The sequence below is a fragment of the Gasterosteus aculeatus genome, chromosome 16, assembly GCF_964276395.1.
Source record: "Gasterosteus aculeatus chromosome 16, fGasAcu3.hap1.1, whole genome shotgun sequence".
NCBI lineage: Eukaryota > Metazoa > Chordata > Actinopteri > Perciformes > Gasterosteidae > Gasterosteus > Gasterosteus aculeatus.
In genome coordinates, this window is record NC_135704.1 from 4,627,520 (window position 1) to 4,653,613 (window position 26,094).

General features: G+C 44.3%; 1 protein-coding gene across 1 annotated transcript; it reads right to left on the reverse strand.

Annotated features, from left to right (window-relative positions):
* Nucleotides 1-25,132, reverse strand: ube2f (ubiquitin-conjugating enzyme E2F (putative)). Its single transcript, XM_040201273.2, has 10 exons — nucleotides 24,851-25,132; nucleotides 22,708-22,870; nucleotides 21,445-21,474; nucleotides 20,444-20,509; nucleotides 14,528-14,595; nucleotides 12,680-12,750; nucleotides 12,378-12,435; nucleotides 10,062-10,094; nucleotides 8,631-8,693; nucleotides 1-1,345 (listed from the first exon to the last, which is right to left on the reverse strand). Exons 2-10 carry the CDS (start codon nucleotides 22,820-22,822, stop codon nucleotides 1,295-1,297), a joined length of 555 nt encoding a protein of 184 aa, XP_040057207.1. The 5' UTR covers nucleotides 22,823-22,870; nucleotides 24,851-25,132; the 3' UTR covers nucleotides 1-1,294.
* Nucleotides 25,133-26,094: the final 962 nt, after the last annotated feature.

A 26,094-nucleotide genomic window follows, 5' to 3' on the forward strand; every position in this document is an offset into this window, starting at 1 on the left:
TTGGGACAGTAAATTGTATTTTATTCAATATTGCAGCACGATGACAAAAACATGAAACAATAACTGTGAGGTAAAAGTGCCGTCTTTCAGCTTTAAAGGAAAACTTCACCCATAGACTGTTCCAGAATTCCTGTCCTAATTTCAGGACAATGACTTTAAATATTTACATCAATATTCTTTAACTGCTAAATCTTCTGCTTGCTGTTCAGTGAAACCAGCTCCCTGTTGTGGGCGAGAACAGAGCGGGCAGAACCATCCAGAACAGTCGATCCCCACGCTTTCATCCATTATGCAATTAAAAGACCTGCATCAGTACTTTAAACTCATAGTCATTGTTCCACCTTAAACCTACTGCAACCACACAACAAACAGGCGTCATTCTATATCTGTCTGATGGCACTATAGGATGAATGAACCCCTCCATCCTGTGTGTGTGTGTGTGTGTGTGTGTGTGTGTGTGTGTGTGTGTCTGTGTGTGTGAGACATAAGAGGGGTCGAGGGAGGAAAGACGACAAAAGGGCACAGAGAGCTGAAGCTAACGGTACAACACATTTGGCTGTGGTTTTTGTAGTCGTTCTTTATCCAACTGCAGGTGAACACACTAAACAGTGTGTTTGTGAGTTGCGCGTGTGTGTGTGTGCGCACATGTGAGGAGAATGACAGAATGGACAATGTGGTCATTCGCATGCTGTCTAATGGCCTTGGAGGCCCGTGTACATGTATGTGTTTACATTTTACTACAGGGTGTGACTGTGCGTTTATGTGACTGAACTCACATGCATTTTGTCTCTAGCGACACAAACATAGCAGGCACTGGAACAGCGAACTGATAGCAACACATATTTCACCTCTTGGTTCGTTAGTTATTTTCTTTAGCTGATTGCAATTTCATTTCTTTCGTCCCCACGTCACCTTGCCGGTTGTCGTCTCAGACTGCGGCTCAGGGACTCCTCTGCGGAGACGCCGTCATACGGTGGTCTTCCAACATGGACCGGACATTGTGGTCGTCGTAACGCTCAATCTATCAGGATGACTCAAGCGTCATCTGCTTTTGTATGCAAGTCTTCACTCAAACACATTTTTTATTTATTTATTTATTTCTAATTCCGTCCTTGTGATGCGGAGTTTATTGCAGTCTCGTGGACAGCGGGGCAGCAGGGGAGGGAGAACGAGCCAGCTGTTGAGTCACACATGTGCGGGTGGTGGGTCGGCCGAGATTAGCCAGGTAGAGCAGTTTGGTTGGTTGGTTGGTTGGTTGGTTGGTGCAGGCTGAATTAGGAAGACCACGGTTCTATCATCTGGCGTAGTGCTTGATGTAATCTTGAACCTTTTTCCGAAAATCCTCCTGGATTGGAGAAAAGTAAAGAGTATGAGAGTTGGATGTAGAAGCCACATATCAAACATTTTTTTCTGGCCATAAATAACTTGCATGTTCCAGACACGCAAAGCTTATTTCCGTTTATAGCAATTCATTTTAGTTCGATAAATACATACATATATTTATTTATTTATTTTCTTTTTGTTTATTTGAATTGTGTTTATCATCCAGTGAAGGTGTGCAGTGCATAAGTAGAACCACATCACATTCATCGGAGTCAGGTTGACATTTTGCTGCAGTTGTGTCTCCTCTCTAATCACTTTCTATGCGAGTTCTTCCCGGCAGCCACCTCTCATTCCCTTGGCTCGGCCCCTTTCAAGCCTTCTTTCTACTTCGAGCCCCACCTGGTTTGCTTGTTCCTACCATTTCTTCAGATATAATGCAAAATATTCTTTAACATGCCCGGCGGAATGTTTACAGAAAACACACACACACACAATTCTATGAATTTGGTCAAATACAGCTATTAATTTGAGAATCTGGCAGCTTCCGCCTCTGAAAGGATTTCCTTTATTCTATGAGTACAGAATAATGCATTGCGTAGCAGAACTGCACTGTGGGTCGACACTTTGCGCATCAAGAAAACTGCCGTAATTGGTGGCACACCGTGTGCAGCTAACGGGACTCTTTTCTGGGATTGATGATGATGTAGTCGGTAGCCCTTCTGCAGCATGGATGTTACCCATAGAACTGAATTATATATGACTTCCATTCAAAGTCATGGGCAGGAATGCTGAAGAGCTGCCAGTCGCAAAAACTCCAGCAGCAAGTGACAGCGGTTTGAGGATCCGTCCACAGCGCGATGACGGATAGGCCTCATTGCCGCTGAGGGATCTCTCCCTCCAGGCCCTATTTTAATGGCACAAGTGCAACAAACCGAGCACGGCGGGGAGGCTTTCAGGGAACACCGACGGCAGGGCGACCTCCTCGTGCTCACACGGTATTGGTTCATTTGGTTAGAAGGAAGTTTGCTCTGGATTTACTATCAAGAGGGAACTTGCCTTTAACTTTGACTATCTGCTGCTACCGCAAGCTCACAGATGGTCCCACATGTTGAAGCCCCTGATAATCACATTTGTTGAAATTTGTTCAAATAATTCAATCGTGTTACAAAACGTTGAGGCATATAATTCAGCTGTGCGCGAGGTAGCAGATCAAATGCTCAAACGATTTAGATTCCTCAACGCGCTGAACAAATAACTTTAAATGGATCGGACCATAACAACACATTGATAGCTTCCAGTTCTGTGTTTTCTCTGCCGCTCCACCGGCTGCGCAGAGCGCTGTGGGTCAGAACGCTGGCGGACGCAGCACGTCGTCCTGGTGTTTCTGACATGCACTTAACATGCATAGCGTGTATATGCATAGCGTGCTAATGTGCGGAGCATCTTGGTGTAGCATGTTAGCGTGCAAACAATTGCTAATCAGCACAAAACACGAGGTGCAGCTGAAGTACAGGGAACAGAATACATGTGATGTCTTCTAAAGGAAAACGCCAGCTTGGAAATCAACACAACCACAGTTCCAGGATCATCAGTCACGAGCATTCTCATCTTCACCGCGAGCCCCACGAAGCTGACGCCAAACGATCTGGCAGTTGTTGAGAGCGTCAGACACAAAAGCTTTTACACATTCTGCACTTCTAATGCACTGGATTTGGGATTTTGGGAAACACTAAATAAATTGAATTGAATATGAGCTTGAAATAAAAAAAAGCCTTCAGCCATCATGCTGATCATTTCAATGTCCAAAGGTAAGATGGGAAACAGACCATAACATTTCTCTGTAGTAATGAGCAGAAACATGGTCCATGTCTGTGTGAAAGGAAAAGCATGTGTAAACATGGCATACAAGTCTGTTCGTTCTTTTGGTCTCTCTGGCATTTCTTGTCAACTCAGCTGTCTCTTGAAGCGAAGACTTAAACTGACGCGCCGTATAAACAACATGTCACTTAGAAAATGAGTAAAGAGTTCTGGGAGGAACAAGCCTTTTAACACCATCTCATACATATTTACAAGACAAAGTTACAGGAATTTTCTCTTACTTTGCCCCCCCCCCCCCCACCCACTCTCCCCATACACCGTACCGTGTCTGGCTCAGCCTGCAAATTACTTGGGTGTTAGTTTAAAGACTCCAAGCACACCCTGCAGTCGATTAAAAACTTTTGCTCGTCTTATATTTCTTTGGCTCTATTTAACCTCGCAGGCGGAAATTCATTCTCCTCTCCTCCAGCAGTCTGTGCAGGTACTCAGAGCGCGCACCAGCATCTAGAGGGAGGGAATGCAAATCAAAGCCTGCGGGTACAAACAGTTACTTTAAAATCGGCCAAAAAGGAGGTAAATAAGCAACGGAAATCCCCTGCATGCCCCCTGCGTGGGAGGGGGAATACACGGAGGAGAAGAGAGATGGCCGGGGATACCGAGGTGTGTGATAACACTCAATGCTCCTGGCTGATTTCACACTAGAACTGAGGATTTTAGTCAGAAATGTCAAAGCCCCCCCCCGCCGACACATCTGGGTCTGTGGTTCTAGGCTAGAAAAGCTGTTCATATACGGCAAGTCTGGTCTGCAGCACATGTTAAAAGCCTTTCACTCCACCCGTAAGAGCCAAATAATGGAGTTGATTGAGCGAGTCACATCACGACATCCTTGTAATGTAATCAGCTAATCAGAGGGAGAAGTAGCTAAAGAGGGTGTTCTTAGAATGTCGAGATTATTCACGAATGCTCATGAACTGTAACTGATGAAAACACAGATTAACCTTTCACGTACAACCCGTCATTGAGAGGATCTTGAGGTGGTGTTGACCTTAGTGATCCGCCAAGAGCTCTTTGAAGGAATACTACTTCCACAAAATGGCCTTTTCTCTATCAATTACACACTTTGAATTCTTGGGAGTAATTGGACCAGAAGCACCGTTATCTCCTTCATGCAGCCCCGTGGCTTCTCCTTCGCAAACAAACACATCTGGGCTAGAAGCTTCGTAACAGCCTGAAGCTTGAGCGACAAGGCTCCTTGTTAGTGGGGGTGTGGACGGGTCTGAAGGGTTTTTAATGGCATGTTGTCTGCAAAGATGTGTCAGGGAAATTAATGTGACTGGGATTATGCTGCATGAAAGTGTGAGATACTTCTTCTGTTGTTGATCTCATTTGCTTCAGTTTACCAAAGTTATAAAAAAAAATTTAAAAAAATAAATAAAATGAACCATTGTGCATCGGCGTTGCTTTTCAGACCGCCTGTTTATACAACAAATAGAAGGACGTTTGGTTTATGTATTCAGAACCAAACGAAGTAGAAGGCTTGAATAGGGATGGTTTGTAGTTGTAAGCGTACACTATTATAATCATTTGTATCTGTTATTTCATGAAGGTTATCTTTATCTAGTATGGGGTTTAATTGGGCTTCGGAGCTAAACTTCTTTTTTCTTCTGTAATTATTGACGGTTAGTTCTTCTGGTTTAAAGCACTTTGTGTTTCCGAATATTTCTAAGAATAGTGCCATCCAGATCCCACCTTAAGTCCTCGACAACTTTAAAGCCAGCGTCTCATCTCTCTGAAGAGGCTTCAACGATAAAGCTTGACTCATTACGTTTTGTCCCTCAGCAGCCGTACGTATGAGAGGAAGCAAGTCACAAAATAGCACAGCTGAGATCTGCCATCACAAAGAATGAGTCAGAAGGAAGCAGATAATTACTGTGACAAATAACCTCCAACAAAAGGGATCGCACGTCCGCGTCAGGCCGTCTTCAGCCGCGTGGACGCTCGCCAAGCCGCAGCCGAAGCAGTGACGAGTCCTTCTCAGACTTAAATACTGCTCGGGTCAGCGAGGGACGCAGACGGAATGGAAGGAGGCGAGTGTGACGGAGGTGCCTCCCCCTCCTCCTTATTTGAATCGCGCTCTCTCACAATTTGCATTCCCAATAGAGACACCCTCGCCTTTGAAGGAAAGCAATTTGCTTAAATTGTCCTCCAAAAGAATCGGCGCGTCTTTCTTCTTTCTAAATCAATGACAGAAAAAGCCTGATGATGATGACGATGATGGTGGTGGTGGTGATATTCAATACCGGCGACAGGTATGAATCTTTCATATACTGTCATGCCGGTTGCACAGCCGCAAAACTGTCGTCGTTCTTCGGGAGGCAGCAGAATATTTTGCTGCCCACTCACCGCTGAGGGCGCAGCGGTCGGTCTCACGTAGCGAGGCGGGAGTGGAGATACACACTCACCGTCCACTTTATTAGGTCCACCTTTTGAGGAAAATGTTGGACCCTCTTTTGCCTTCAGAAGTGCTTTAAATCTTTGTGTCATATTTTTAATAAACTGTTGGAAACATCCCTCAAGAGACTTTGGTCCATATTGCCATGACAGCACGATGCAGTTGCTGCTGATTTGTCGGCTCATCTGCGATGAGAATCTCCCGTTCCACCTCGTCCCAAAGGAGCCGCGTCGGATTGAGGTGTGGTGACTGGAGGCCATCGGAGTACAGAGAACTCGTCATGTTCAAGAGACCAGTTTGAGAGGATGATGTGAGCTCTGTGACGTGGTGCATCCTGTTGAAAGTAGCCATCAGGAGATGGTACACTGTGTTCGGCAACAATGCTCAGGTAGACACTATTTAAACCTTGCTCAATTCGTATTGACGGGCCCAAAGTGTGCCCTAATGGAGAAGTGTAATTAGTATTTATGGATTAAAAAAAGGCACCAGAGGACTGTCAGAGCCGGTATGCACAATTCAGTACTTGTCCTCATAAAAACTAATAAACACTGAGGGAGCAGACAAAGATGAATCTCTAGACTTCATTCAAAGGACTCGCTCTCCCCTCCACCTGAAAGTCTGCGATATCAATTCATGTTTCACAATACTCCATAAAACACATAAAGACAGGTAATGGAGCTGCAGACTCTTTCAAGCCAATTGGCCTCTTCCATTTTTGTGCCAACCGTGTTTGTAATACAGCTGCCTGTGTATACACACAAAAAGCCTACTCATAAACAGCAATGCTACAAAAAGACCCACACAGACACTAAGAGACGCTTCCTTTCAGCTGCATTAACAGGCCGATGTATTCAGAGATCAGCAACACAAGGAGTTCCACTTAAAAGGCTTCAACACACACCAGCGCCTGCATCCGCACTAGTGGGCGCGCACTGACACACACACACACACACACACACACACACACACACACACACACTCCCACTGCTTCCCCCACTCGCTGCTGGAGTTGATTACTCAGTGGGAGAGGGTCACGGATGGCCGACCGTGTTTTCAGTTGCTGTGACTCCACAGCAGCACACCGAGGCAGCGCTTTCACTCAGCGGGGGAAAAGAATCATTTCAATGGTCTTTTGCGAGTTGCTTTCAATTAATTTTGCTAAATGATGTTTTGAACACATGAATCCAGTAGATGTTCTGTGAAGCAGTCATGGCTCAGGGTTCATTTTCTAGATTACATCTAAGGTTTTATCAGTAAATAAGGAAATAAATGGGTACATGAAATCAACCTCGGTAAGACATCATGCTAAAAAAATGAATGTATAGCAAAGAAGGTCCAAACAATTGGAATAAAATGTTAAACAGATAAATGTTTCCGTCCATCCTACCACATCAAATTCAAGTCTTTCTCCAAATAATATTTTTAGGATAAATCCACCCATGTCTTATTGTGCCAACACATACGCGTGTTCCGACCATAGACTGTATGCGAAGTGGACCTTGTCCTCCTGGAGACACTTATTTGTGAACCTGTCAACCACAGTAACTCGGCCCTAAAGAATATTCCATATTATGGCCTATTTGACTCTAAGTGGTCCATAATTTACTAAATGAAAACCACATTGTATTGGAGTAGACTTTAAACTAGAGACTTAAACCGTCAACTCAATGCTCACAGACTTAATAAATCAAGTAAGTTTTGGAAGTAGTTGATCAAAAGAAAGCAGCCACATTTGTGTGCGACCGAGTGGCTGATTCTGTGAACGTGTGACTGGGCCCTGCAGATCCATCTGCATGAGCACCAGCTCTCCCCAAGTGTGCATAGAAGCTACTACTTGGATGAAGGGGTGTATGTGATGACTAATTCACTCCCCCGACACTCCCCACAATATGGACAGTTTACCCTGTCCTGAACAATAAATTCAAATTCTGAACACTTATTAATCATCATGATTTTACTTTCAACACGAGGTAAAAGGACATCAAGGAAGGCGGTAGGTCTTTGTAACTGGAAATTCACACTGACCACCAAGAGGCTTTTTCAAACTCTTCATCTGGATGCTGGTCCACTGAGGAAAGGAAATATTGGGTGCATCCTAAGCAGGCGCAGAGTCAATGTGGCTCAGAGAAATATTTAAGGAGTTTGACTCGCTGACCAAAGAATAGAAGTTTCTAAAAGAGTCTTCAAAAGCTTCCGAGTCCTCCTTCACCTGCGTCCATTGACTCATCTCAACCTTCATCCAATCCAGAAACCATTCGTTACACTCTCTCAAAACAAAACTCTTCCTGTCTACTGGGGGGCGCGGTTTACATGATCACACACTGCTGGGTGCATCCCAATGAATCATGGGAAAGGGTACGAGCAAAGGGCCCAATGTCATGTGTTGTACTTTAAAAAAACCTCTCAGCTCACCCTAACTCAGGCTCGACTAACAACTATTACCCGGGTCAGCAGGCTCCCTGCGGAGTCACATTTGTTCGCTCTGCAGTCCAGGAAAGCAATTACTGCAAGCAGAACTCTGAGAACATCCGTTTCTCTCTGTCTGCCACCGGCCCGGCGGGCCGACTGGAGAAGGGCCGATGGGGGGCCGTAGAGGGAATAAGTTCATCAATTAATCACGGTGCACATCTTTTTGAAACATATTATGTTTTGCTCGAGACACCGAAGCCCAAATGAAGTCACATGCATCCTCTGCTTAGAGGCTGCTGGGTGCTCTTCAGACCATTGTACCCTGTCAACTGAATTTTGATTAATCCCAAATAAAAAAACATTAAGTCCTGTGCAGATCAAAAAAAAAAAGTAGCTTCAGCAGCAGCTGTGTGTCTTGTCCCAATTTATTTTCTAGGCGGGCTGAGGGTATGAACATGATTATGGAGAATATGAGCATATCGGAGGAGCAACGTGGAGGCCTTGCAAGTGTACCGTCGCCATGTCAATGTCTGCAGTCCCTGATTGGCACCAAATAAAAGTGACCGGCCATGAAACGGAATTCTGTTCATCACCCTGAATGTGTCGGGGGGGAGGAGGGGGGCCTCACCTTGTCCTTCAGATGATGTTCTGCTGCATCGATGTTCAAAGGGTCATCAAAGTTCAACAGGTCCTGGAGAGGGTGGGGGGGGGGGGGGGGGGTTAAGAAAAAGAGACAGAAAGAGACAAAAGGTAAAAACGTGAACCCATAAGTGAATGATCACGAATAGAAGATCTTTGCATAGTTCAGTACTTCTACTTGTGGGCCACATTTTGTTTCCCGATGTTAACAGCAAACCAACAAACCTCAGCACTATTTTCTGTCTGCAGTGTCACATCGGATTCTGCAACCGCGGCAACAAAACATTATAATAAGCTGTTGCCATGGCGATGCCAGGCGCAACAAAGCGAGGCAAGACACGGAGCGCTATTAGAGAAATAATAGATGTTAAAGGCAGATGGCCTGAGAGGTTGTTTCCTGATTATGAGGTAAGATTTAGGGCATAAGCAAACATCAATGCTAATTACCATCACCATTATCACAGACACAGTGCTGACCTCAGGGGAAGTGTGGATGCTTTCGAAATTCATGCAAGCTTGCAATTAGCAGAGTAAGCATGGTTTGGACTAAATTAAATAAAAAGTTTTGTTATAAGTTTATTTAAACATTCAAACTAAACTTAAAAATACAACCATTACCTATTTGAACAATTTAACATGTTTCATTACATTTAATCTAAAAGCTTTCATATTGACAAAATACAGACAGAATAATGCTAAATACTGTAGTAACTCTACTTTGTCTATCTGGACTATTCTGTCAGGATAAAGGGGAACCCTGTGACTGTTCTGACGTATACAAATCTGTTTATATGTTACTGGTGAGGAAATTAATCAACAAAAAAAACCTTTTCAACTTTGAGAAAGGGCAAAAAAGACAAAGAATCAACAACAGCCCTATAAGTCCTCAGAAGCATCGAGACGACAGGCTAAAAACATTGATAGAGTACAAAAACTACTCTCGAGGAAGCTTTTTTGCAGGCGTCAAAATGTTGGTTTTTGCCTAAATCGCACGGTTCAACCACTTTGAGATTTTCTGATCTTATTGGATCCGACTAACACCACGTTAAAAAAGAGCGACACCCCCCCTCAGCAGCCACAATGAGTGACGACTGGCCAAGAACCAACCACTAAAACCTGCACGGAAGGCGCTGGTTGTTTGTGATGCGCTCACATTGGCTGGTGGACGGAGCTCGCTAAAAAAAACAATGGATTCATTTCATAATTACGTTCAAGACTTCAAAGGTAAGGGGCATTTATGGTTCATATGCTTGGAGGTCATTTGCTATTTTAGGTTTGTGAAGGTGTACAGTGGACACCCAGAACCAGCTGTTCTAACGTGCAATCCATTCTTCTGGTTTTTACCTTCTCCTATCATCTCAAATGCCACTTCATACAGATTGGTATGTTTAGTTGTAGAGTAAAAACCATCAAAACTTACGGTAAACAAGGAGTTCAATCCCCACACAACGTCCTGGAAACAACAAATGAAAAGATATAAGTGATCAAATAGTATTCAATATGTTAATGAAAACAGTTCACAGGGGAGAGAGTTGAGGCACAACGAGAATGAAAGTATTGATTCATACTAAACAATATGATGTATTATATGAGTACAAACAAAGTGTGAACAAATTGAATCACGTCACTCACATTAATTTGGCTGGCGCTAATATCTGTTATATCTAATATTCTAAACGCCTTGTAGTCGTATGAACGTGTAGTCAATGTACATCATGCAGAAACATCGCTGAACCGTTACACTCAGCGACTCAGAGCACGGTCGTCCTCCAATCAGAGGACACGCATGCCGATGTGTCCTCGGGCAAGACAACATTGCTCCTGTAGCTGGGACTACTGTGTGTGAATGATGTGGATGTTAGTTACTGGTGGGCAGGTGTCACGAGTGTGTGAATGGTGACATGAAGTGTTAAAGCACCGTGAGTAGTCAGAAGACTAGAAAAGATCTACACAAGCACAGTCCATTTACAACGTTCTCACATGTACTCAACCGTAAGGATGAAACAAAAGTTAAGACAACAATAGGCATCATAAAAGTGAACACAACAGACATCATTGTATACAGATCACCCAGAAAATATTCACATCTGTGAGTACTTTCCAGATGTTCTGTGTATTTACTGATGGATTATCAAGTGAAACCTTTCACATTTCATTCTCGTGGTGGTGATCTTTACACACCGGGACAAGTCCCACCCACCATCATTAGGCCCCGGCCACTACATCCTGGATAATCTATTCTCAGTTTGTATGTTTTTTTTGTTTGTGTAATCAACCCACAAATGCCCCTTTACAGATAACAGCCTTGTTGAGGTTGGGTCTTTTATTAATGAAGAGCAGCAGCGACAAGTTGACGGTCACTGGGAGCTGCTGAGAACAAATGTCCACACGTTCAAGATAATCATTTCAGTGATTACATTCAATTACGTGTTGCTCATTCCTCACACAAGTATTTTTTTTTCATTCACATAATGAAATAAAGTTCTCAGGTTTGCTAAGTGGGATAAAATGTGAAATTCATTCCTACGGAGCCCCCCGCAAAGGACACGTTATTGCTTTTTCTGTTTCCTTCCGGCTTTGGTACCCTGTTGCAGATTTAATTCCACAAACAAACAAAAATATTATAATTGTTTTATCGCTTGGGGACTGAACCAAACAAATCACCAACTTTCATCAGCCTCATTTCAAAAAGCTGAGGTATAATCTTTCCAATAGAGCGCTTCTCTCTCCTTTCCCCTCAGAAGGTAGTTAGAAAACAAAGTCCCTCAAACAACCAGGAGACGACGCGGGAGCAGTGCTGCTGCTCGCGGAGTAAAAGCCGCGGAGTGGGGGGGGGCGACATCATCGCCCACTCTAAATCCTCCACACTCCCCTCTGACTCGCCGCTTTCTGCACCGACCTCATTCCTACGGACATTTTGTGGGCACGTAGCGCCCGAGCCCGGCTGCCCTCACGCACGTGACAAAGTGCGCCTCCGCATTTTGGGAAACAGCGATGGGCTGCGTTTGGCCAGGAGCACGAAACAGAAAGCCAAGTGCAACAATCAAAAGGCCGGAGACATCTCCATCAAGCCGTAACAAGAGAGGGAAAAAATGGTACTTTGCACCCCGTTGATCCAACTTTGTATGTGGTGAAGAGACACAGACTGATAATAAAATGTAATAAGCTATCATGCAGTTTCAGATATGCAATGTTGACATACGGGTGACAGTTTTTTGTTGGCAAAATAATATGATCGGAAGATATGAGCGATTACGACCTTTAGTACTTACATTTGGGCATTTGCCGAGTATTGATAGGAATACTTCAGTTCTTACAATAACTGTTCTCACCAGAAGATGTTATTTACTTTTTCACCAACCAACAAATTATATAAAACAATGCCGACATGTTCAACATTGTGTTTTTCTGATAGAAAAAGCATTGGGATGTTAATAATCATGCAGTCAGTCAAACAAGTAAAATGAAAAATTCTAAATTAAAGAAGTGGAGAAACCTCAGAGGCTGGTCTCTGGAGTCAGAGCTGTGGCTAACTTTGGGTCTGACCTGAGCTAAACGCTGTCCGTACTTTCTCTGTTCCGGTAAAAACAGTTCTGGGAGCCACGGGATGTCGCTTCTTTACGTTCTGCATTGATACACATTCTGTAGAATCTGTGGGCAACAGGTCCAGATTTGGTTCCTGCGGCCTTTTCCTTTAGCAAAGACACATTCCCTTCAATAAGTACAATGTATTTACCTTTAAAGTTCTAGTGGGGGCCCAGCCTGTGCCATCAATAGAGTGTTCCCGCAATAAGCTGAAATAGAATAAAAAGCAAACGTGTCATTAACAATTCCTGCATCTCATCAACGTTTGTGGCAGCTTGTAATTGCACATTGTTGCCCTCAGGCAATGCCTGAGTGTCGCCAAAGGTTATGAATAGCAAGTGAGAGTGTGGGTGAGAACTGGTGTGTAGCTCGAGGAATAGCGTTTTATTTGCATTTCTAAGCAGGAAGAACAGCGATGGAACATCAAATGGAAGGCAACTTAGTAGGCATTACCTCAAGCAGATCTCTCCCGTCTCTGTGATGTTCGGATGCCATATTCTGGTCAGACATCTCACTTTAGGAGGCTGAAACATGAGCAAGAAAGACATTTTCACTTAATGATCCAATTTGATTTTAAACTAACTTTTCATACACACAGTATGTAACTAACAATATTCATGTGAAACAAGCCTGTGCTGCAGGTAGAATAGAGGTCCCATTAGTAACCAGCATTAAATCACTGTGCAACGTCAAAAATAATAACAACAACAAGTACACTGTTGTACAATTACCTCTTACCGCTGATGTGGGGTTTTCTGATTTGGATATCAGACCGATTTATTACAAAGGTCGGAGAAACAGTTCACAACCGACACATTGAGATGAGACGCTCAATGATAATGTGTAAAATGCTCAGCAAGACAAACCATCGGGATTCCCAACCATTCCAGTCAAACAGCAATGTGGCCAACAGACAGACACACAAGAAGAGGCAGCAAGGCCATCAAACTACAGTATTTGCTTTATCATTTTCTCTGTTTTTGTGGGACACTTAAGGCATTAGTAGTCTCATACATGCAGTGCAGGAGGCCTCCTGGTCGGGCGCCCTAAACAACTGAGCTTATTCCCTTCGACACAAATGAGTGACGCCTCAACTCAAGAGTTCCCTCAGGATTTCTCGAGCTGGTACGGAGGAAAATCCTTTCTGAGTTACTGCTGCAGCCGCACCAACCCGCCTGCTGGTCTCCTGATCCAACCCACCGACTCGTGATTCTCAAACTCCTTCACTTGCGGTAGGTAGTCCGTCCCCGCCCGGAGAGAGCAATCCCCCGGTTTCCGGCAGAGCACCATGGCCTCAGATTTGGAGGCGCTAACCCTCATCTCTGCCACAGAATGATGGACCACAAAGGACCACATCAACTTTGTGGTAAAAGGGCATAATATGGCTCTTTAAATATGAGGACAAATCAATAAAACGCTGTTCAGTGACCTTACGTGAGAAAATGGACTTTTGTATTGTGTGCAACGGGTACGATTTCACTGCCTTTGTTGACTGATTTGATGAGTGCAGGAAATAAGCTCTGTGGCAAACAAACGATGACACTTACATGTTTTGTTGAGCAAACGCAGTAAGGTGACAAAGCTGGGCTGTACTGTGCATTAACTACACCACAGTCACATGATCGCAACGATGTCCACCAAGGCGTTAAAAGCAGCCCAGCGTTCGCTCTGAGGATGTTTTCTCATCTCAACTAGTAACCACCTTTTGGAAGATATGTCAAAGCTTCTGGAATTAAGCAACCGATTGCATTTTGTGAAACGAGAGGCAATGATGAGGAATGTTTGTGTGGTGTCTGTCTGGGCCGCACTGCTCCTCCCACAGGAGCAATCATACTTACTTCATGAATCGATTAACCTTTCATAATTGAATGCTTATAATTTATAGTACGGTGGATGGCATCATAAAACTGAAACAGGTGGCTGCGTGTGGAGGAAGGTGTGTGTGTGTGTGTGTGTGTGTGGAGGAGAGCGAGGGAGAGATATGATGATACAAAGCATACGTACGTCTGCTTACGACACCAACATGAAGACAGATTCACACACAGAAACACACACACGCATTGCTGAGTTAAGCCTTTGTAGCGAGAATTAAAAGGCTTACAGATAAAGAAGGAAAACTAAGTTCCACTTGTGAAGGTCGGGGGAAAAAAATGCTGCCACCATTACGTTGTCCGAGAAATCAACATCAAGGAACAACACAAATTTGCACGCGTGCACGGACTCGTACAAACACACACACACAAGCAGAAAAGCTTTTCACTTTTTGTAGACTCAGATAGAGAAAGGGGCCGGATTACTCACCACCATGTTATAGGCTTCAGGGACGTTTATTTCAAACTCAAACCTTCCACTTTGGTAGTAACCCTCATCTGGAAGAAGAAAGAAAGAGGAAAAAGGGTTTCAATAATCTATACACATTTCACTACAGTTGATTGACCCAACAAATGAAAACATTTCATATTAGATAACTATTATTATTAAATAATCATCGCCACGCATTGGTGATCAGTGCGGATTAGTTAGCAGATGAGTTGCTAAGTAGAATGTTTCCCGCACATTGACAAACACGGCAGTGTAGCGTGTACGACTTCTTCTGCCAATGAGCACAGCACAGAAAAGGTAGTAAAGATGATCTTCAGTGAGAACTTAAAGGAGCAAACGATGAACGGGGTTGGAGATTGAAACCGATGCTTCTTATGAAAAAGGGCATCGGTACGTCATCATGTATTTAACATCAGTAGGGCCGTGTCGCTGTTGCAAGTACAGCTGAGCGGATGAAAACGACCCTTTAAAACCGGTTTGAATAAGAACAATCCAGCTCTGCGATTGTGGGATGAAAATTAAAATAAAGCCCCAAAAGGAATCTATTCGCAATGCCTACAGGCTTGTATCTAATTCTCTAAAAGCCGGGAGGCCTCGCCTGCCCCAGCAGTGGTGCCGCCGATCGACCAGATCAATGCGTGCGAGACAGGCGGGTAAATGGGGTCAACACAACGCCGGCTTAATCCTCCATCTCACGGCGGCCGACAACATTTCAGGCAAATATCAGCTGATGCCCGACGTTAACTGGAAGTGGAGAGCATGCGCACACACCACAACATTTATATAGTTCTTTGTGCATTTGCTGCAACATTTATTTGACCAGTTTATCTCATTCCGCTGGCCAATCAATGGCAATAAAAGAATCCTTCTGGACACAGGACGCGTTTGAAGACCGAGACTAATTAGTCGCACTTCTCTCACGGGGCCACGGGGTCAGACGAGGGAAGCGGCTACAGCGCGGCCACGGATCAGACTAGGAGGGGAGGTCGGAGACGGGATTTGGACGGAAGAAGGAAAGCTGCTTGTTAGAGCTCACGCAGGCGGACTGGTGCTCTCCGCGTGAGGGGAGGCGGTGCAGTTGTGCATACATCCTCTAAAAAAAAACAGGGTACTTTGCTCAGCTGGAGCGAGCACGGACCACGTGCCAAAATCTGCTTTCAAACCATCTCATTCACATTTGTGGCAATTATCTGATCTTGAAATAATAATAATACGCAATTTCAATTTACAAGAAAACACAGTTGCTGCTCTGCCACTGCCACTCCCCCCACGCCTTTTCATACTCAAACACTTCGCCAATTTGAGATTAGGTACTCGTAAAAGGGGTATCTACACCTCAATCAGATTCTATTCACTGCAACAGAGACGGGGGTCCAATTTCATACGACTGCACAAAAAGTCCCCGCTGTATTATAAATAAGAAGAGGGAGACCCACACTGTGAGGAATGGAGATACAGCTTAAATAAACTTTCAACTGGAACAGAGGGTAAAGAAAGAAACGGGGACAAAAGGGAAGGAAAAGCAACAAACTGAAAGAGGGAGGAAAGGAGAGCGTGTAGTGACTAACAGAGGCAGTCAGAACTCATGAATAATTGACGAGTGTCTTCAGTACACTGGAACAATCAGTCTCTTCTGTCACAAGACACCGGGCCTTCAAACTGACGCACACATATTCAAACTACTGAACTGAAATCTGCAGGGAAAATAAAATCGAGACATAATATGTTACGCAGAAAGTTCCAACAGAAAGACGCAGGCTAGTTGGTAAAAGGAACAACGGCTTTTAAGAGGATCTGTCGGCAGAAATTGAGTTTACTAAGAATAAGAATTTAATAACCACGGTTGGGTTTTGGGGGCGTTTATATCTCCACAGCGGGTCCTCTGCACGTGCCCGGTTTGCAGTGGCCACCAAACGTCTGCGACACGTTTGGCACAGGAAAAGGTTGGTTGCTATCTGCCAACTCATCGCTAGATGGTGCAAAATCCAACAAACACCTTTTACTGGAAGGGAACTCTGGAATGCTCATCACGTTACCATGGTCATAATGCTTTAGCATCACATAATTAATTATGCTGTGTGTGTTTCAATATGCATGTACGGTGTGTAGATGACACACCACAAAGAAACCTCACCAGGCAAGATCCACTCTTAAAAGCACTCTGAAAGCACTCAAAGTTGAAGGAGCCCTGATTTGAACCATTAACTACCTAACTGTGTCAAAGACACACTGCAGTGACATAGAAATATACCATCACACCCATATTAATGGGCAAGATTAGGATTCCCCCTGCAGGAAGGAGTGAAGCAGGGTGACAGGTTCAGGTCGCGGTGGCTGCTGACAAATAACTAGCAGAGAGCTCAGAGTGACAGTAAAGAGTGACAGGCAGCTTATCTGAAAGAACCCTCTACAGCTGGAAGAACACTAATGCAGAGGTGTGGGCAATTATATTTTGAATTTTAAAAATAAACGCTGGGAAATATGTCAAGAGGGACGAGAGCACGTAATTAGGAGAGAATACGGTCAATTTTCAAAATAAAACATTTTTCAGAAGAAAAAGTCAAATGACAAAGAAATCTCTATATATTTATTTAAACGCCATCAGGAGCACTGAGAGGAGGCGGGGGGAGTGGATTTGGCTCACTTAATACCAACTGTTGCGTTAACATAAGATTGAGATGTGTTCTACAATGGCTTGATTGTCTCTTTTGGCCATGACACATGGTGTGTCTTCATGGGTGTCCATGGGGGGGCTTTGCCCATATTAGGAAATCCCCAGCAGCTATGCATGGACAGACTATTTATCTTGAATGCTGATCACTGTATGTTGTAAATATTATTTCTGTGCATATATATAAAAAAAAGTTGAACTTGACCCTAAACTATACTTTCCTAATAACACACACACAACGACCTCCAGCTGATCCTGAAATATGGCAGACCCCGACAATAGGTTGCTAATACACTCATAGTTTGTAATGTTCACAACAATACGCCAATTATCCAAACTCAAATGGAGCAGGGAAAAAAAGCACCCATCAGGAACACAAAAGACCACACATTGTTGCATTTCTAAGATCCCAAACGATGAGTTGTGAGAAAGCTTTCGCCCCGCAGTGTTGCTGCTGTCCCCATTCCTCAGAGACACAGGGGTCTGCAGCAACGGGGTCACAGCACAGAGCTGCTGCCTGGGAAAAGGAAACCAAAACAGATGAGCTCCAAAACGCCCTATTATGTACCAAAATAAATAATACATGCGTGTTGCTTGGAATACCTTTGTTCTCAGCTAAGTTAAACTGTTGAATGAGAATTGTGTGATGTTTTTCTCAATTACCGAAAAATGTGCCGCATGTGAGTTTCATTTTGACATTTTCTGATAAGCAATGTGTTCTGAGCCTGGAACCATCGAGACGTGGGACCAGCAGTAGAGATTACTGCACGTTAAATTGACTTCTGTTCATCTAAAGTAAACAGAGGAAGTGCTGTTCTCGTAAGAAACGTAGATATGAGAAGAGAAGTAAAGAACACAGAGTAAAGGAGAAGAGGGAAGCACATACGTGAGCCTTGAGCTACAAATTCTCCCCTTAAGTGGCGATGATTTCACCTTTCATTGGTCTGGATAAAAAAAACAGGACAACTTCCTGAGGCGAGCTCCCTTTGCATTTTCCATTTCCCTGACCACTTCCCTGCAGCGCAAACGAATGCCGACTTACAGGACTGGGAAACAGGAAGCCAGTTGGACAGGACAGGATGATGAGGACAGCAGAAAAAGGAGACACCTTGCCTCTACAGCAGAGAGACACCACTGTTTGGTTGGCTTTTCTTCATATACTTCCATTCATTTTCGTGTTTTTTTCCCGATAGAATATGTATAGAAATGTAGTTAACTGAGGGTGAAATATTTACCACCAGCTAGTAAAGTGAGAGGACAGGAGATTATTTTCACCCCATTTCCCTCTCACGCTTAAGCCTTTTTGTTTACGTGCTTATTTCCTCCCATAATGTACTTTATCTGGTCTGACTCCAGGGTAGCGTTGCGCTCTGGCTGTAGTTCAGATAGAATTAACTTTGTGTCTCACACACCAGATGGAATGAACAAACACAGAGAGAAGTAAAAGAAACGACAAGGTGGGAGATTTTAGGAGAGGGAAGGAGGCAGTGAAGGGTGCAGGGGGTTAGCGTACGTCAGGGGAGACACAGGTCATTACTCATGAAGCAAGACTCTGAGAACTCAATCTCCTTATCAACGCTTCAAGAACATGACACCAGAATCTGGTCTCTAATCCATTTCTCTCTAATTGCTGAACTTTGCCTTTAATGGTGGACTTTGCTGACAAAGACCATTGTGAAAACTACGCTGACGACGCACAGCACATTCAGGTGGCAGGGAGACGGATTACACAACGCTCGTAACAAATGTATACAAGGTTTTTAAAAAAAGACTAATGACTAGATTCCGCCGGTCTCAACCACACCATCCCAAAACATTTTGTAATATCAGCAGCTCCAATTGTACAAGTGTCGTCGCCCGACGGTTGGCATGACCCCCCCCCCCGAAAAGTCATTCCTCGCTTTCTGCTCGTTAGGTAAACTAATTGAAATAGAGCGACGGAGAGACTTCTGGATCAACTCAGAGCCTGCGGAGTCTCCTCGACCTAAGTTGTGTTTGGACCGAACATCCACCCTGACCTCCATTCCTACTAAACCTCCTTGTTTTGTGATTGTCTGGAGTAAATAAGGAAAAAGAATTCGGTGGGTCATATACGAACACAGCATTACCATTATTGCTGACATGGGTTTTCATGCAAATGGGCTTTCCAGTAATCCGACCACTCACAGCGCTCCTTCGGGAGCAATTTGGGGTTTCTTGCTCAAGGACAGGTAGATGTGGACGTGATGAGCCGGGGATTAAAGGAGAACCCGCACTACCTCGGAGCCACGGCCACAGTGGGAGAGGAAGAGTGTGATAGAAGCACACAGAGAAGAACACTGCTGAGCCAGCAGATTGCACTCCGGGAACAACAACGGCGCAGCAGATATCGCAGTAAGGAGACTGGAGAGCCCGTTTTGGGGGGAACCCTTCCAAGCCCACATGGACTAACTGGCATCTCCCGACCCCCGTGACCCTCAAACCCTGCCTATTATTCCACAATGAGTAATCCGTGGATATGGCTGCATGCCATTCGTGGAGGCTCAAAGAGCTTTAACATTTAACCTGTTCGTCCAGGCTACGTTTTCCCTGTTGGTGTGGATCGTTCAGGCTGATGTGGAAGCAAATAAACTGACCACAGGATTTTTCAGAAGCTAAAACGCTAATAAATCCATCTTCTGGTCATGAAATATGGCAGCGGTCTTATAATTGATCTAAATGAGGCTATTAATGCTAATCAACCGGCGTGCACGCCACCGTGGGCATTTTCCCCTCATTAACAGGGTTAAGGAAAGCTGTTAGAACAGCTGTGCTTGTGTCCGACTCTTCGTACTTTGTCACATCATTGAGGCCGCACAGTGCATTAATGACCCCCAATCATTGATGTACAGGAGACACCGTGTGCGCTCCCTGACGTGCGCCTCAGGGGGCTTCAGTACATTCTGGTCTGTACTGCCATCAGGCGTTATTTACTACATTTAGTCAATCTGTTTGCATGACGCACTCTCTTCACCTTTGATACGGCAGTTAATGATGAAATCACAGCCCCAATTAAGTCTCAAACTTTACACCAGCAAATTTGAACGTTCCCTGATGTCAGATCTCCGGATGCGAAGGTTGATTTCGTTTAATTGTCGAAGAACATGAGAGTCCAAACCGGCCGACACGATGAGCAACCAAGCAATCATCGACAGAGAGGTGAAATGAATAAAGCGGTTGGAAAAGGAGGGTGATTTTTATCTTACCAGGAGACACTGCCAGCTGAAAATGATGCAGCTTGTCCTCGTCTGGGAAACTGGCTTTGCATGTACCTGGACCAGATCAAAGATGGGGCATTTTAAGTTATTAAAGACAACAGAAGCAGCTTTGAGATGGACAAACGTGGCTTTGTAACAGATTTCAATATCATCAATAATGTACTGTATTTTTATTAAATCCTTCCTGAGCCACAGGGTGCTCACACAAACTGCAGGATTTGGGCCGAGGTCCTCGTCCCCACATTCCCCCCTGGTGTTCACAGGCGTGTACTGCGCCATCGGTGTGGGACTTTTTGAACCATGTTAAAGTGTAAGCGGTTGCATTCTACTACAGCACTCTAAACCCGTGAGGGTAATTTCAGCATATCTGAAGGATTGTTTTTCTTTTTCCTCATTTACCCAAATGTATCATTTAAATGAGTTGAGCATCACATGCTGAAGCCCCAATGAACGTCAATAGTCGCCAGCATATTTCATCACTGTTGTGGCAACGGGTTGTTTGACCATAGCAGACAAAGACAACGGGATGGTTTCTTAGCGGTGCACATCCTCATCCAACATCATCTATGGGCTCGCGAATCCTTACAGATTCATACTGTTGAATTATCAAATGTCTCATCGAGAAGATGTGTGACTCAAAGTGTTTCCCTTGGAACCAGATAGCTCTCTACCGTCCTCAACCGGCACCGTGCGCGACGTACGCGCTTTGCTTCTCTGGCACTCATTGTCCCCGACTTCGAAGTGCGACACTAATCAGGCCACAAACATGCAGAGTTCAGCCAAAGAATTCAGAGTGACATATTTAATAAAAAAATATAATTTGCAGTACATGTAAGACGTTTTCCAGAGTTACAGTGAAAAAGATAATCAGTTTTTGGCTAAACAGCTTTATGGCACCTGAATGCAGTTAAAAGTTTAGTTAGAAATAACCTACACAAAACTTATGAACTAAACAGATCTGTGTGCATGGAAGTGGAAAGCATACTCACTAGGGAGATGGGCTTCAAGTTCTGCAACTTCTATCGAGAAAAAAAGAAAAAGAATTATGAATAAAAGAGCAGCAAACAGGGTAAAGACACACGCACGACGATGTGACAACCTCACATCACAGAAATCCTGCCTCTTTTTTCCAAAATGGGAGTAAAGAAGGTTTCTCTGCATTAAAGTATAATGTGTAAAATGGGAGTTGTAGACGCGGCCCGGGAGGAGCAGTGATGGGACTCTAACAGAAGGAAACGACAGGTGAAGGGCAGAGGGCTGTTCAGCTGCCGTTGCCTCAGGGTCCAGGTCTGGTGGGATTTCTTTAAAGACAGTCCCTTCACTGCTTTCATCGCATCAGCCGCTTCAACACTTGACAAGAAAAGACGAGCGGGATGCATTTAGATCAATAACAGGTTGCCTCGCAGCTGTGCAGCATTAACACCACGGTAGAATGCTCCCCTGTGTTGGATGGCTTACTCCACCAGCAGCGGATTCCTTTTCACATTTACTCATTTTACGTGGAAACTGAAGTTCCTTGAGAGTAATGATCAGTACTGGTGAGGCACCAATACCTATGACCCGTATCAGGCCGATACTGACCCCAATTTCTTGATGGGGAAGCGTTGAATGGGGGCTGATCTATTCAGTTAAATTCCATCTACAACGTGTATGACTATATAATTTACCATAAGGATACCATAAAGCATTTTCATTTCTGTTTTAAGTTCTTCTTTTTGACCAATACACTGTTGCTACGTATATATACACATATGTATCCACAGTGATGTACGGGAGGGCATTTGACAGGTGCTTGTAAGATTACATCCACCAACACTTACATTCAACTACCGATGAAGCTACTGCGAACCCAACCATAGCCTGCATTTCACTGCTCATAGTATGTGTGTCATAATGCCTTCAGGTGTATGGACTGAATTAAAGGCAGGTGGGAACTCAAAAAGGAGAAGCTAGAAGGACAACGGTTAAAAGGAGGAGAGCAGAGCCAGATGCCTGGAAGCAGCGAGAGAGGTGCCTATAAATAAAACCCTAAAAGCTAGAGGCTGAAACATGGTCAGAGAGAAAGAGGAGGAATAAAAAGGAGGCAGGTAGAAAAAGAAAAAGCCTTCGAGGAAGAAGAGCAGTGTATGTTTCAGTATGGAAATAAAAACGTTTTACAGTGTCTTTAAACATTTAGCTTGATATTGGTCTGCACGAGATAAAATAAAGCGAGCGGGTGAATTAAGGGACAAAGTGGATGACGACCCAGGTACCTTTGGTAAGGAGGCGGTCCCTGATGGAGACCCTGTGGGTGGAGTCGGAGGCTCCGGAGGCACGGCCCGTCTTTCCCCCGTCATCTCTCTTCAGCTTACTGGCCAACGTGAGCATGGCTGCGCCGCTGTGCTCCGCCGCTCCGCCGCCCCGCCGCTCAAACAGCTTGAGAAATCACACGGGGGTAAAAGGTGTTTATGATATCAAGAAACCAATTCTCACTGACACCCTCCCACAGACCAAAAGACAACCAGGAAACTGGCAAACGGGCCGGACCCGGCAACCAGCCCAAAGAGTTGGATTAGGCTCCTCCTCCAGCACACACACATCACAACATTAGTGGATATATACGAAGTGAGAGGCTGAATAGGTGGAGAAAAGAAAACAATAAAGAGAAGGGACTTTCAAGTTACATTGCATCCGAGGACAGAGATGTTTTCCTCAGAAGTGATTTTTTCACATTGTGGTAGTGATGCTACGAGGTTGAGTTTTATAAGGCCTCCTGCTTCAATCCCAGGGGAATAACGGAGTGCTGCTAACAGGATTATTTTATCTATTTGAGGAGCCATGTGCTATTAGGCTCTGTGTTGTCGAGCACGACTGTTGAATATTGTAACATGAGCATGTCTGACAGTGTTGCACTCAATAACAAAATCACTTGAACTTTTCTTCACACAAATAGATGTTAATGTTTACAAGACATTAAGTTTAAGGAGCGTTTTGAATTCTGGCCGTCAGCTCTTACATGACTGTAATATAAGCAGAAGGACTTTTGAATGCCAACGTTGAACTCAATAGTTGAAAGAAAACAAAAAGAAATACCTTATCTATGGTATGTTTTAGTTATCTAAGTAAGGTGATAGGACCAGACATGAGGGAGCCTACAGATACAAGAATCACAAATCAGCTGACAGCATAAACACCACTTTGACTCGCTGAATGATATTCAACAGGCGCTGCGTCACGGCAAAGGGATAAGAAAACCAAGAGTGCTTTGCCTTCTCGCTTTAGACAACTTCTCTATGAATGCTGCAGCAGGAAGCCGACACGCATGTTAAACTCGAGGGAGTGTGGCGTTCGCTCTGAACACGTGGTACTGGAACCATTAACTTGCTGCTTACTTATTCCCTGGGGGTCCGTTTCTTCTTGTGCACTCCTTTTAGAAATATTAATGAAAGGAAAAGTATCTATAGTGGATTGGAGTGGTAACTGGACTTATTGTACGTCGCTTTGGATAAAAGCGTCAGCTAAATGACATGTAATGTAATGGTAAAGATAATGTTTCCAAATGTGTGTATGTTTATAATCAAGTATGCTAAATGTGGAATTGCTTAAGTAATGTTTTGGCTAGTGTGAACATAAGACAGCGTAACATCAGAAACAAACACTATTTCAAATGTCTCCTCTGGTGCGATGGCCTCCACACAGCCCCACCTCGCCAACATGCCAGACGACTGAACGTGAACGCAGCACAACTCAGCTACGCGGAAGGAACGGATTCCATTACTTCTGTTGTTTTGGAAATGTTCCGCTCGCACTACTTTTCCGCTCTTAACCCCTCTGGTGGAGCAGTGACCGGGCATCTCTGCGTGCTCACTGGGGCAGCAGGAGGGCGAGGGGATCAGGTGTCCGCCCGCACCCACCTGCCTCGGCTGTCAATCAGCGCACCCCGAGGTCGCTCACTGGCACCTAGAGTACTGTCCAGTAAGCTGCGGGGGGGATTCACAATAACGCCGTAGGGGACAGAGTCATGCGGCAAGAGAACAGAGACACACACACGTAAACACGGATAGCAGATAAACACACACCTGAAGTAACAGAAAAATGTATCCTTCACTTTAAACTGCTAGGAAACGGAGTACATTAACACAGAGTGCGTCTCCCTCAAGACAAAAGCTATTGAAGTGAGATCGAGATGTATGCTAGTGATGTATGCTAATGTTAGGTGCTTTTAGAAGTTAAGTCCCCGCCTCGTCACTGTACTTTTGTCTTGTTAACCAACGTTAATAACAAGCCGCTAATCGCAGCTAGCTATGAACACAAGGTCCAAGCTGAAGGTGGAGCGCACCAGGAAATGTCCCTCGTTTAGTTAGTGAAGGTAGCTCTGCTAGCCAGCGTTAGCTTGTGTGTTCCCTTTTTTTTTACCTGCTTTCTCGGAGCTAGCGCTCCGTGCTACACCATAACCAGCCGCCCTCCTCCGTTCAAGGCGCTGCCTGCAACCCCGGCCGGAGGTTAGTGGAGTCACGTCCGACTGTAACTAACTTCAATAGTGATTATTTGGGGGGCCGGAGGGGATATAAGCTGATTGTGGAATCAGCTGTCAGAACTTCGCTCCGGTGTCATGGGTAACGGAAGCGCCGGACGTGCCGTCCGTTACTGTTGTCCGTGTGGACATGGCGGCAGCTCCGCCGAGCAGAGTTCCGACCCTTTTTTTCTCATTGCCAACCTTTATTTTCAAACCAATGTTCAAAATGAGCTCTTTAAAAGCAGATGAGACTAATTGTTTGCAAAATAAGCAGTATTTATATTTATTTATTGCTCTATTCTTTTAGAGTGTTATATTCTGTCCCACAGAGTTCAAAATGAAAACACAGGCTCGCAGCTTTTTCTGTTACTTTATTTTGAATTCATTTAAAATTAGATATTCATTTGTTTAATCATGAATTGTTTTTAATCAATTAGCCGGACAGCATCTTTTCAAATTCACAATAATACAGCACATCTGAAAAACCTAAAACATACAGATACACAGATACACAAACAGTGTAAATGCCTTGAAGAGAGTACCATGTACAAAAGGGAAAGCAGAGACTCGATGATTGACAGAACAGCTCATTTGCTGTGGAGCGAACCCAGTCCACCCTAAAGTTGGATAAATCTGTGATTCACTCAGCCAGTTGAGGACCCAGGGGCATGAGGGCTGTCACTGGGAAGAAGAACATGCTCTGGACTGCCCTGCCTGACTGAAGCTTTTTTAAATGAGCAGTCTATTAATCTCGGAGCAGATGATTTCATTGTATTTCATCTAAATCTATTAAGACGGGTGTTGGCCATCCAGCTTTCCGCGATGCTCATACCAAAGTAACAACCAAACTCACCCGTCTTCCCGTGGTGTGCTTTACATAATGCTCATGTTATTCAATGGAGCCGAATGAGGACCGGCATACATGTCATGTTGTAGAGTTGTAACAAAATGTAACAGCCAAAAAAAAGCAGCACAAAAGCCACAGCTGCTGACATTATTAAAAATAACCTTGTGTGACGTTTGCTTGAATTGTAACTTCATCCTGATGTTTCAAGGCTGTGAAAAAGCAGCTTTCTGTGCCTCTGGTTAAGGCTTCTAATAACATTTGCAAGATTCAAACCAAAACCAACAGCGCCTGAAGGAA

Bases quoted from the DNA above. Each gene is read 5' to 3' on its own strand.
- ube2f (XM_040201273.2), bottom strand. From the start codon at position 22,822: ATGCTCACGTTGGCCAGTAAGCTGAAGAGAGATGACGGGGGAAAGACG. The intron at 14,596-20,443 runs GTAAGATAAAAA...TTCTTCTTCCAG, and splicing joins TCAGCTGGCAGTGTCTCCTG to ATGAGGGTTACTACCAAAGT. The intron at 10,095-12,377 runs GTAAATACATTG...TGTTGTTTCCAG, and splicing joins CCCCCACTAGAACTTTAAAG to GACGTTGTGTGGGGATTGAA.